At 37.5% G+C, this 13,135-nt stretch overlaps 2 protein-coding genes across 2 annotated transcripts; one reads left to right on the forward strand and one right to left on the reverse strand.

Annotated features, from left to right (window-relative positions):
• Positions 1-452: 452 nt before the first annotated feature.
• Positions 453-2,341, forward strand: LOC147858796 (uncharacterized). Its single transcript, XM_087326189.1, has one exon. It carries the CDS (start codon positions 520-522, stop codon positions 1,459-1,461), a length of 942 nt encoding a protein of 313 aa, XP_087182315.1. The 5' UTR covers positions 453-519; the 3' UTR covers positions 1,462-2,341.
• Positions 2,342-3,365: 1,024 nt separating this feature from the next.
• Positions 3,366-12,394, reverse strand: LOC147858797 (FG-GAP repeat-containing protein). Its single transcript, XM_087325632.1, has 13 exons — positions 12,240-12,394; positions 11,182-11,343; positions 8,871-9,122; positions 8,670-8,789; positions 8,473-8,553; positions 7,551-7,658; positions 6,687-6,779; positions 6,172-6,225; positions 5,865-6,068; positions 5,216-5,341; positions 5,074-5,139; positions 4,290-4,577; positions 3,366-4,174 (listed from the first exon to the last, which is right to left on the reverse strand). Exons 1-13 carry the CDS (start codon positions 12,300-12,302, stop codon positions 3,707-3,709), a joined length of 2,085 nt encoding a protein of 694 aa, XP_087181758.1. The 5' UTR covers positions 12,303-12,394; the 3' UTR covers positions 3,366-3,706.
• Between the last annotated feature and the right edge of the window lie 741 nt (positions 12,395-13,135).

Consider the following 13,135-nt stretch of genomic DNA (forward strand, 5'->3'; position numbering starts at 1 on the left):
AGGACATGGTCATGGACACAGACACGGAGACAACGGACACAGATGTGGACACAACGAATTCAGACATAGATACGAACATGGACACGTACACAGATACAGACACGATCACGGACACAAACACGGAGACAACAGACACTGATGTGGACACAACGGATTCGTACACAGACACGAACATGGACACGTGCACAGATACGGGGACACGGGGGGTGATGACATGTGTCACATACACAAACATGTGACACATGACACACACACACAGATGGCATTTGGATGATGTAGAGTTTTATCCTTATCCTTTGAAAAGAAACAAAAGTCTCTTTGTTTCTTCTTCTTCTTCTTCTTCTTCTTCTTCTCTGTCTCTCATGTTTGTTGGCTTTTGTGTGTTTTTTTTTGGGGAGATTCCTTGTCTTTTTTCTTCTTCCTCCTCCTCTGTTTTCTCTCTCTCTCTCTCTCTCTCTCTCTCTCTCTCTCTCTCTCTCTCTCCTCTGTTTCTGCAACAGTGAAAGCCCATCGATCGCCATGGGACCTTCCCAGAAGGGCTTCCACAATGATGAAGAAGACGAAGCAGCTTCGGGAGAAGAACTAGAACTAGACGGCGACGAAGAAGGAGGCCCCGGCATGAGGAGAGAGCTCTCTGTCGAAGACCTCTTTGCTCCCCTCAACAGACTCGATGTTACGCGGGTTTCATCCCCCTCGGCGCAACATAGAAGGGCTCGATCTAGGGCTAGTTCTGATCGTACAGAGATGCAGAGGAAATACTCTCCTGAAGCAACCATCGCCAGATCATCTGTGCTGTCTGTGTCGACCCCTCCGTCTAACTTGTCTGCTAACAACATAATGGCCTCTATACCTGAAGAGTCAGGTTTAGGGATTTCAGAAAGATTCAATGACCATGGTGTGAATGGGCAAGATCAAGTTCAGACAGCGGCAGAGAGGAATCGAATTCACTCACAAGCAGACAGGGACCGAATTCACAGATGGTCGGATCCTTTGGTAGCTGCGCCAGGCGATGATCCTTTTCACACCCAGCCAGATGAAGACTCGTCTCGCTCCCTGCTAGATCCAAAGGGTATCCAAAGCCCCGAAGTGTTACACAATTCAACCTCTGATGACGACCGACACACTGGTAACTTCGATGACAGGAAACAGAGGAGGATGTTATCTAATCGGGAATCAGCACGTCGCTCCCGACTCCGTAAGCAACAACATTTGGACGAGTTACGGGGCCATGTGGCCCAACTCAGGTCTGAAAATGGCCAAATGCTCACTCGCTTCAACTTGGCTTCACAACATTTGACTCACATCTCGGAAGAGAATCGACAGCTCAGGTCAGAAGCCATGAACCTTAGCCATCAGCTCCAACGCCTTCACCATATTGTCGTCTCACATCGCAACAGCGCCAATGATATATTTCAAGCAGGAAGTAACAGTAAAAATAAGTTGGGGGCAAGTGGTAATTAATGATGGTGTTAAATCACAACCATCTGTGTGAAGTGCAGTATTTGTTCTCCTCCTTTTTCCGGTGTTTGCTGGCTTTTGACATATCTCTGATGCTGTGTAGCACGTCTATGTTTAGCTGGGATTCAGAATGTTTGCCATCACATCACATGATTGTTGTATACATTTGATTAATCATATGATGGCCATTTATGTGGTCATCATTTGATCGATACTCAATCACACATTGGCTTGATGTATCCATTGTATCGAAACGTTGATTGATCAAACACATGATGTCCATTGATGTATGATTGACAACATGATGGCCACTGATGTGTCCAGTTGATACAATTGATAACTTGATGGCCGGCTATTGATATATGATCAACGAAGTTGGCCATTGATGTATCCATTTGATTTGATCACTAACTTGATGGCCATCAGTGTATCTATCCTTGCCAACTTGGTGACATGATTTATCCATTGGATATGGTCAACAACTTGATGATTATTCATGTATCCATATGATGAATCAGCAATATGGTGGCCCTTGATGTTTCTGCTTTGATTTAATCCATAATTTGATGGTCATCGATGCTTACATTTTGATGGTCATCAATGAGTGTTCCGATTGATAACATGATGGCAACAATCAAAACGTAGATTGACAATATCACAGCCACTGATGTATACATTCGGCCAGAATCTCAAATCTCGAAAACATGAATGATTATTTATGTATCTATTCTGTTGATCCAAATTTCATCAGAAGTGGATTTATATAAATACAGATGGGCATGGATATCCAAAGCTTTGTACATAACATTTAGTCTGATCAAATGTATACTAGAAACTAAAAGTATTTCGTTTCTGCAATGAGTGATGTATACGATGTGTTTTCTGACAGTATTAGAAGACATCCATTTTTTATATGGTAAATCCTGTTATATACTTTCTTTCAACTGGAAATTTGAACCCTTGAAATTGTGAATTTCTTGTGTGTACATTCTTTTAAATATTCATGTTTTCATTCTTAGGACTCCAATACCTAGGAAAATCTTGTTACACTCTTGTAGAATGATTTGCATTTGTGTCACATTCAGCTTTATAATCTATGGTGGACATGTGCATCGAAGTCGTAAGCCACAAGGAATGTTCTAATACAATTGCATTTTGTTTTTCATATACAGAACTTTTCGTATGTTTCTCACCTTATGCTCTATACAAGCCGTACACGAGCCGCTGAAATCATTGACCATATTTTTGGGTACCATGCCTCTCATTTCAAATCAAGAAATTACTATGCATTCCCAAACAATACCTTTATTATGTTCTCATTTAAAGTCGAGCATCATATCAATGAAATTACTTTTGCCCTCAAATGTTCCAATTACGTTAACTCTATTTTGTTCCATTAACTTTCAACTATGCGTCAATGAACTCTATTCAATGCTCAAGCAGCGTCTTGTCTATTGAAGTGGCATCAAGAAGCCATCAGTACATATTATCCTAAAATCATGTCCCAGAACAGGAGGAAGTCATATAATCTATAAATAAAACCTTGAAATTGATTATATCATTTGTGCACACACATAACTTGTCAAGCCCACACAAACATATTTACATAATAAGTTCACTCAGGAAAGCAGCAATACAAAGAGAGAGTGTCCCCTTGAGGATAACCTTGAATTGGAAAGTTTAAATCATTGCTACATCTATAAGAGAATCCAAACCATATGTTATTGGAATCATAATCCAAACCATTAGTATTAAATCACATTCAAAACCTGAACTTTTAAAGAACTATTGATCCTTATTTTTGTATTATTCACTATGTGGATAAGATGACTAGTCAAACTTACACAAGCCCATACTACAGGAGAATTTCAAAACAAAGAGAAAATATCTTTGAGAAGGTGAGCACATAAAAGAACAAAGTTTGCATATTTCCTTACATTTATCAAAATTGTCTATCTCCGTTCTTAGGTGGGACATCCCTTCCAGTACATGTGTAAGCTAAACTCACATTTCAAAGCTAATCACAAGCAAAATAAAAATAATCATATGCTGCAGTATTTAAAACACTAAGCTTTCACCAAAGATCACCTTAGATTTAATGCTGCACATCATCTTGCTGCAGCAATTTCATGTCATTATCTTACAGTCTCATCTGTCTCAAGGTTGAATGAATCTCACGAATACGAGCACATAAAACCATTAACATTGTCCTATCTCAAAGCTACAAAACACACTTAAAAGTGGTCTATTACCTGCCAGGAACCCTTTTCTTTACTTCTGAAAGGCTAAAATGCTGCGTGATCAAGATCACACACATAACGACAATGAGGCAAGCAACAAGAGAGCTGAAAAGAAGTGCCCCGGGTTGTTGCGTTTGTACGAACCCATAGACACCGACTGAGGTAACAAGGATAAGGTCATTGAATCCATCTCCAGAAAAATCAGCAACAACAAGTGTGTGTGTGGGTGGAAATGGAAGAAATAAGTTGCTTAGCTGACTTCCAGTAGGGGATATTACAACAGCTTCTTGCTCACCAGCCACAAGAATGACATCTGGCAGACCATGCACTCTCAACGGCATTACAGCTAACGTCGGTATAATTGTTTCGACTGTAACACCTGCTTGGACTGGAGGATTTGACCAGGTAGCTTGTGTCACGATCTGCCATCGGATACTTGCATCATGCCCATGAGGACCCAGACTGTATGATGTAACCTGCAAGTTAATGTTCTAGTTTCAAAAGTTGCATAAATGCAAACAAAGTCCTATTCTGAAAGTGTCCTGGACAATTGGGGTCCTGGAGTATTTTGCTGAAGAATAAAATATTCACCTCGCCACGGTTTGTAAGAAAAATCATGTCTCCATGACTTCCTCTGTGATGCTTTTTTCCATCGTATGTTGGAAATAATACTGGTGGTACGACTTCTAAAGGAAGAGAGTTCCCTCGCCTTGAATAATCATTATACTGGAACCCACCAAAGGGATAGTGTCGGCAGATAGATGCATTGAAAATTTGTTCCTTGACAGGCACTCCCGATGTTACAATAGCTGTGCAAGGCCTTATGGCTTCCATCGATCCAGCTGGAACAAATCTTTCTGCTCCAACACCACCTACTGCCTACAAAATTATAGTATCTTATGTAAAAAGTAGTTTTCAACATTCTTCTTAAGGTTACTTCCCTCTGTAGAGAGTAATGAACCGTGTAATGCTTGTATTTATCATAACCACCTTAGCCCTTTTATAGAGAAGTGTATATCTTAAACTGGACAGACTGTTGTGAATCAACCTTTTTTCACAAATAGGAAAAGAACATTTCAGACATGCACCTACCTCAATAAGTTGCATTCTGTACTTTTGTAATATCTCTTTCCGATCTTTTTTCTACTCTAAATTATATAAATAAATCTATCACCTACTCTCAAAATTTCCACTCAATCTATTTCAAAAGGATGATTGCAATCGAGAAGGTTTAATACTCTGATAGATGAAAGTAAACAAAATTTCATAGTTCAATATTCTCACATCTGTCAGCAGACGTATATAAAATACAAAAACTTGGAAATTATCCACACTGATACAGATTTAACAAAATAAACTCTGAAATTACTCAGACCTGTACATGATCAAGCACCCCATCCCCATTTACATCTGCATGCAGACCTCCAGCTTCAAGATGAAGCTGTAAACAGAGAAAGCCCTGAATTTAGTCATCCAGCTTAGATGTGTCATAAAATTAGCTATTACAGAATATTTACCTTGCAAACAGTTCGTCCTGAAGCCAAATGGATAGCTTCAATGCCTTCCTTGAGATGTGCCACCAACACATTGGGTACCCACCAAAGGTTGGTTTGATTGGTAATTGTGGGAAGATATAATGTTCGCTAGAAAACATGTACAGTAAAATGATGATCAGAGCTATTTTCTTAGCTTGGTTTTATAAGATTACATGCTCTTATAATGAATGTACATGCATAAAAGAGGAGATCTGTTGGGACAATTGCCAAGCTTTAGATAGTTTAAGATGAAAACCAATAGGATGAAATAAATATTTGATAGGAGAAATTGCACAATAAACTGTATGCAAGTTGTAGGATTGTATGTTTGAACTTTGTACAGTGAAGTTGTATACAGACATTATTAAGACCTTGAGCTTATGAATAAAGCAAAGATAAAACTATATCAAGTTTAAGTATCAAAAGAGCACAATACCCTTCTGATTTTTTTTATGGCATGGCATGGCCAAAAAAGCTCAACAAAATAATTGGATCAAAAGTTTTCTAGATGGGAGAGAAACAAAGTCAGCACTGGTGCTCAAGTTCATGGGGGGAGATGCCTACTATATCGACTATAATAGTGAAGTAATCCAGTTAATTTCTTCCGCTTATTTTATGCAGAAGATATTACCTTCATTGGCTTTGTGTTTGATGCAAGGTCTGCTGCTTTACCAATGATATTTGCAAGCTTATTTCCAACATCTTTCCCTGGCTTTTGTACACCATCAGACTTGTGAATTCCTGATGATGATTTACTTCCAGGAAGCTTTTTATGAATCTTCCGTTTGTGCTTGCGAAAATGAGCCAATGTAAATTTAGTATCTTCCCTCCTCTCCTGTATGATATATAATACAAAGTTCATACAGCCAGAATAAACAGTGAAAATAACTGAAACAGAACCTTTGACAACAATGTGCACAAGAATCTAAGAAGCATACCCATCGATGAGGCATAACACCCAGGATGGATTCACGGAACTCCCTGCACTCTACCTGCACTGCACAAAAGTTAGCTGAAACAAATAGGACCTTCTGAAAACAATTATCTCATATCTGATTTTTATAATTTGAAAATAGACATTAGCACACTTGACTCTATATCAACCCATCTATTTAGTTTAAGAACTTAGACACTTGACTCTCTATCAAGTAGCTAAGTCCGTTTTCTCATGGAGGATATAATTTTCAAGTCAACCTTTGGGTTTAGATTGGAAGTTCCCTAAAAATGCAATGTAGAACAAATGCAAGGTAGCAAGTTACAACAGAAAAGCCTTCTTCCATCATTCATAATAGAGAATAATAATATGTACTCATTTCTCTAATAAATGTAGACAAAATGAGGTCATCTCATAACCTCTCCTGCAATACTGGCATCCAGTATTAAAATACAAAGAACATAATGTGAACCTTCAATTTTCACATGAATTCTAGAATTTGTGAAACAGCTTACTCACTTCACCCTTCTGCCGGCTATTCATGCTGTTTGCATCTAGTTTGTAGTTGTGCTGTGGAATAAGATTTATTTCATTTGAGGGTCTCTTAAAATCCTGCATAACAATGTCCATAAGACAGGAAGAAAATAAAATAAGGAGCATGATAGCAAGAAGCATGAAATAAAAAGCATAACCAATCATAACATTTATCAATATTAACAAGGACAATATATACAAATTTGCATTCTGAAATGTTGAGCATGGATTAATCATTGAAACAGGGTGCATTGTCAAAGCAATAAAGATTTAAATCACTTGATGAAAGTTGCAACCAGGAGTATGCCATAGTTTTTCTACATTCAACCATACAGCAAATGCATAGAGAATTATGGATAGACCCCCTGAAATATGACTCAACAAGTGAATTTACCATCATCTGACTGAAATAAAAATCATCAAGAGAGTTTATCACAAACATCAACAGAAGCACAAACAGTACAGATAATGAATTACTTCAGACCTAACAAGAAGCCAGACAACTATTCTCAACATATAATCAAATATATAAATATAACATACAGGATTCCTAACCCCTAAGCAAAACACTCTCCTAGATTTTGTTGGTGTCTAGGCCTTGATGGAATCTCTACAGCTACCTTTCATAGACTAAGAGTCAAGCAAAACAAGCTTGCATCATGTGTGTACTCTCTAATTCTGACTATAAATCTAAACATAAAGAAAAGAAATCCGCATAACCACCCAGAAGAAAAGCATACAAGCAAATACATGAACCAGAAGTACAACCTTCACTTCGTTTGAACCCTTAAATTTGCAAGATTACTGCTCCTTCACACAGTGTAGGAAGAAAAAAAAAACGAAGCATACCTGGCTTTTATGAGTCCATCGCTGAATACCAGTTTTACCAGCAAAAGCATAGTAGTGCATGTGTTTTCCCTTCCCACCACCTTGACCAGAGGACAGATCTTCATTAGCCTAAACAAAAATGGCAAAAAATTAAATGGAAGTAAGAAAATTTTGACACATCATATCATCATTTCCTTAACTTTGATTAAACAGATGTCATCTAAGGCCACCAAATTTCAATGAAAAAGCAAATCTGACTAAAACCTGTTTCTTCTTACCAACAAGAATATGGTATCATTTATATCTTTATTATCCCCATTTGGGCTTAATGGGGATACTTTGAAAGTAAGAAAATTTGTAGTTGTGCTGAACAACTTTAGAGAATCATCCTGGAGGTTCTGCACGCAGGAACATTGCAATGTAGCATTATCACTATGGGAATAGTAGGCTGCCATACTAACAATGGCCTCATGTTCCGCTATGAGGACTTAACAAGTTCAGTCTAAATTTTTTGTATTAGCCTCTGATACACCCTCCAGGTTTCAATTGTCACATTGTTTCATCATCCAGGGGGTGTGAAAAACAATGTGTACCCACTTCTTATTGACTGGTAGCCTTATTCTTATGATGCATAATTAGAAGTTCCCCACTTCTTATTTGTGATGTTATTTTGCTGGCATGTCAGCATGGATAAGATCTTGTAATCAATGAGTAACAAACTCCCTTGTGTTGCACTCATATAGATGCAACCTAAAAATGCCACGATTACCACATTCATCCCAGAATACATCACAATATATAGAGGCATTACATCTTTCCATAATGCCAACTTGAAATTGAAATGATCTCACGAAGACGATCCTTGCTCTCATTAAACATTGCAATGCCAAGAGACATAACACTAGAGCAGTCTTTTTTGCTTTTGGATGAGTCTAATACAAACCTCTGAGTCTTCAGCTGATTGGCGGTGCCGCTCTGCTTTCCGCTGAGCCAGTAATTCTTCCTGAAATTGATCAAGGAATAACTGAAAGAAAAAACAAACAAAAACCAAGTACTATCCAATCAATAATGATCCACAGTACCACAGAGATGATGACAATAGCACTAAGCTTTAAATTCTTTCAAAATGTTAAAGAAAACCTGTGGTTGGACTTCCACACTTCCACCCACAATGACAAGTCCCACATCTCCATGTCTTAGTGTGTAGTTTGTTATGAGAATGGTAGCTTCTTTATGTCGTGCTTGAGTTGGAAAATCCTCCTGGAAAGAGAAAGCGCCCCATGTCATTAACAAATCTGGAAACTAGTAACGCTGATCTAAGGCATACAGAATGGAAATTACCGATAAATCTGCTTCCCACAGCTTCTTCAAATTATGGTCATAGCAAATTACATTCCATCCTGCTGTTAGAACTACCAAAACTTGCTTAGCAATGTCATTTTGCCTGTAAGATCGTTGGATGGAGCCTGCTGCCATTGCAACAGGAAATCTCCCAGCTGCTATTCTCACTTTCTCTGGTAAAAGTGATACCTTTGCAAGAATACGTGACTCACTGAAGCCATCGTCAGTGACTTTATGGTGTGGCTCAACAACCTGTGAAATCATGAACATTCAACATTGTATTACGAATCTATAACAGAAAATCACTACCAACCATTAAAGCAAAATAGCAGTACATGGTATGAGCAACAGTTTTTACATTGGTTTCAAGTGTTATGGACATTCAAGAATCAGGTGTTACTTAACATGTTTTGTACAAATTGTACAGAGGCTCGAATGCAATGGTTTGCTATCTTATCATCTTCCTTTCTTCTCTTTTCTAAAAGATAAGTTGAATAACAAGCAGGACGGTCTTAAATTGTGATAAGGATAAAATGATCTTCAACTATGGTATGGATAAGCTTCCAATTATGGACATGTCTTTCTGTACCAGCCATTCTGATATTAAACATGTCACCTCATCCTCGAGCACCCCAACAAGCATTCATCGGATCCATCTGAAACAATACATTATCACTTCTTTTGTTTCGACTTTTCACCCTGCATTCAATCTTGATAGCCCTGCCTCTGTTTGAAAATCAAGACTGCATAGTTATATCGCATCTATTTTACACTTCTCTCATAGTTTCCTTCCCATTACTAAGAATGATTCTCCTCACACCAGGATAGATTGATCCCACATGATCCGTTTTATCTAATGTGTACACATAATGAAACCCAGAAGATCCTAGCTCCTCAGGCTGATCCCAGAAAAAGTAGCTACAGTTGTTTTCAAAACCTAAAGATTTCCATGACCTTCATGATTGGGAATTTGATTCAAATTATAAAATGCATGGAAATGTAATCTATACGGCCCAAGTCAGCGATTGTAATCTCATATTTAAATCTTCAATGTGTTAACCTGTTCTTCAAGTTTGCAAACTAATTGTATACAAGAAGACCTCCCCTCCCATTTGTATCATATAATTATTTAACATGGAAGCCTTTGTATCCTTACACTGAGTGCCTATCCAATGTTCTTTCATATCCATGTTAAGGGAACATTCACATATAATTATTCATATATGAACTCCATTAATGTCCTGTTTGGCAATACCATTTATGTTTTTGTTCTCCTTTTGAGCATCCTATCTCATATCTTGCATGTGAGTTAGGCAGTGTAATTGTATGGTCTTGTTGAGTGAGAGCAGGGAACATGTGTATATTTGAGCTATTATTGGAACCTCTTTCACACAAACTGCATGATTTCAACCTAGGAGATGCGTAATTCTTTTTTTTTCATGTTAGGAATGTTACTCACCAGTATTCTATATAAAATGTTCAGTTGTGATGGATGTTGATTTCTTACATGCTTTCATTCATGTTCCAGAGAATCGTACACCCTTTTACACCCACACCAACCCTTAAAGTCACAATTGCAATATTGACTAGAAATGTGTCTTGACTCCGTTCTCTTTGAGGCAAAACAGATTGTGATACTATTACTCAATATCTTCCTCACAACATTCACCTTTGACAGTACAATCTCCGGAGATTCCAATGTAGAATGATGAAAAGAATAGAAATCAAAATGCCTATCAGAACCTCATACCTACCAAAGGTTATAGCTTCTAATATTAACTCATGAAGACAAGTATCAAAACAAAAATGAGTATCTAGTCATAAGTAGTCGATACCAGTCATGTTAGATGTCTGATCACTGGAACTGAATCATTTTCATCTGACGATCTCGATCATGGGTGATTCAATATGAAAAGCCCTCTGATGCCATGTGATGATGATCTTTAATATATGAGACATATTTAAATTCTAAGTATCCAAATTTACATAATTATAACCCAATATTACCATTGATTAAACTTGGAACCTTAACTAGGAACCACAACAGATGTTTCAAATGTGTCATTAACAGGTTTTGACAGCAAGCCTTGTTATATTGTTGCATAAATCATTTCAGTGCATTTTATTATATGGTATGACAATTAGATCACACAAATTTCCACCGATAATATAAATTCCAAATTCTTTCTTTGACCTTTTAGTGCGCATCACAGTAATGATAAGTATATGGTGTGGACGTACATGTAACTCAACTTAATACGTGATATATACCATCAATGTTACTCAAGAAGTTTTATTAGGAACCACTTACATGGATTTCTGCATCAGGGGTAGCAATTAGAACCTCTCTACGCCCATCTCCGTTGAGGTCTGTTACCAAAGGTGGTGGAAGACGTTCTGCTTCATGTTTAAATGGAATTGAATCTTCAATTGGATGATACCATGCCTCCTTGAATGAAAAATTCCCTTGGTTCTGTTTGTAGTTCAAATAAAAGTTTATAAACAAATAGCAGGCAACTTAGCATTATAAATATTAGTGTGGTTGTTGCAAATGGATGTCTCAAGCACACATTGAAATTTTTATCTCTGTTAGCAACACGTAAAGAATGATGTGCGATCCATTTCAAGATTTTTTCTATAAAGCAATGATCATTCCATGGTTTGTATCATTCAGCCTATGCTTTTCTTAGCTTCAAAATCTATGCGTCGTTACTTGCCATTATATATGAGTTACAATGATGAAAGCTTACATCACTAGAATCTGAAAGCAATTTCAATTACATAATATCCTCACTAAAAGCTGTCATTATAGAGCATTTGAACCATATGTAATGACATTAACCAATTAAAGATGTTTTTTATGGGTCTGGAAAAGATTCAAAGTAGCTTAGAAAATCTGAACATGACATCATTTCATCGAAAATGTATAATTTGTTATTATTTTGAAAATATGGCATTGGAAATTTTCATTGAAGGACAAAGTATGATATAAATACATCATTTTTCTATTAGATTCCATTAATTGTGTGGTATTTTTTACATAATTTTCCTACTATTTCACGCATGAAAAGGAAATACGATGACAAATTACCAACAAAAAAGTCTCAACTAGTGAAGGTAATTTTTCCTAAAATAATTAGTAAAATAACCCACCTAACCTATTTTCTTAATGATCAGAGACTTTTCCCTGTATCTCTTTACAGTCTTCAATAAATTTTAACTCGTATCATGGTGTAAATTTCATCCATGCAGTTTACAGAGAGAGAGAGAGAGAGACGTATAAAGTCAGAATCTTGCGTATAAAACAATAATGCTAGAAAATGAAAGAGCAAATTAAATTGACGAATGTTTTCTGGCATTTTTGCTGACCTGAAGAGAGAAGAAGATCGCAAAAGCACAGAGGAGGAGGATGCCGAGGTCCCTTTTCCGCATCTCTTCTGGGAATATGAAGAAGAAGAAGAAGAAGACGAAATCAGGAGCAACTGATGCAGGAGCAGCAGCAGAGATCTCTCAGCTGTGCGATGCAGATTATATATACATATATGTATATGTAAAATGTATGTACTGTTTGGACCTGGGTTTTCATTCTTTCTCAAAATGCCCCTGTAATTTCACTATTTCCCCAAATGCCCCTGGAATTTTCATTATTTTCTGCCAAATGCCCCTGGGTTTCTCATTATTATCTCTCCACATGCCCCTGAGATCTCGGTGTGAGTTCTCGTTATATCGACATGGGGTCAAAAAAAAACAAAGGTTTTCATCAATTTGACCACCCGAAGTGAGACCTCGCCAAAGATCCTACCATGTCCCAAACGTTGAGATCTCCATGTGGTTGCCCGCCCACAAACCAACGCGTTCTTCGATCAGGTTGCCATATCAAAAGGAGAGAAGGGATGGGGAGTGGGACTCGTAAATCGCAGCCTAACGCTATCCACACACCCCCACCCGCTACACCAAAAAAACAAAACTAAAAGCAAAAAGCAAGGAGAAGGAAGTCTTTGCTTGGCTTAAACCAACTTTTGGGAATTTCCCAAAATGCCCTTCTATCTATCTATCGATCTAGTTAGTTAGCTAGCTAACTAGCTAACTAATTATCTATTTATCTCATCGGTATACCTCCACAACTTCAAGTTGATAATAGACACGTTTGTGCTTCCCCTTCTTCACTTTCAACATTAGGTTAATGAATCTCTTACTCATCAATAGACCAACTCAAAGTAAAAACAGGTGAATAGATCCCATACCAAACGATATTAGGATGATTA

Source organism: Azolla caroliniana, unplaced genomic scaffold (genome assembly GCF_043228905.1).
Source record: "Azolla caroliniana isolate FFs.n. ecotype wild unplaced genomic scaffold, voAzoCaro1.0.p SCAF_10, whole genome shotgun sequence".
NCBI lineage: Eukaryota > Viridiplantae > Streptophyta > Polypodiopsida > Salviniales > Salviniaceae > Azolla > Azolla caroliniana.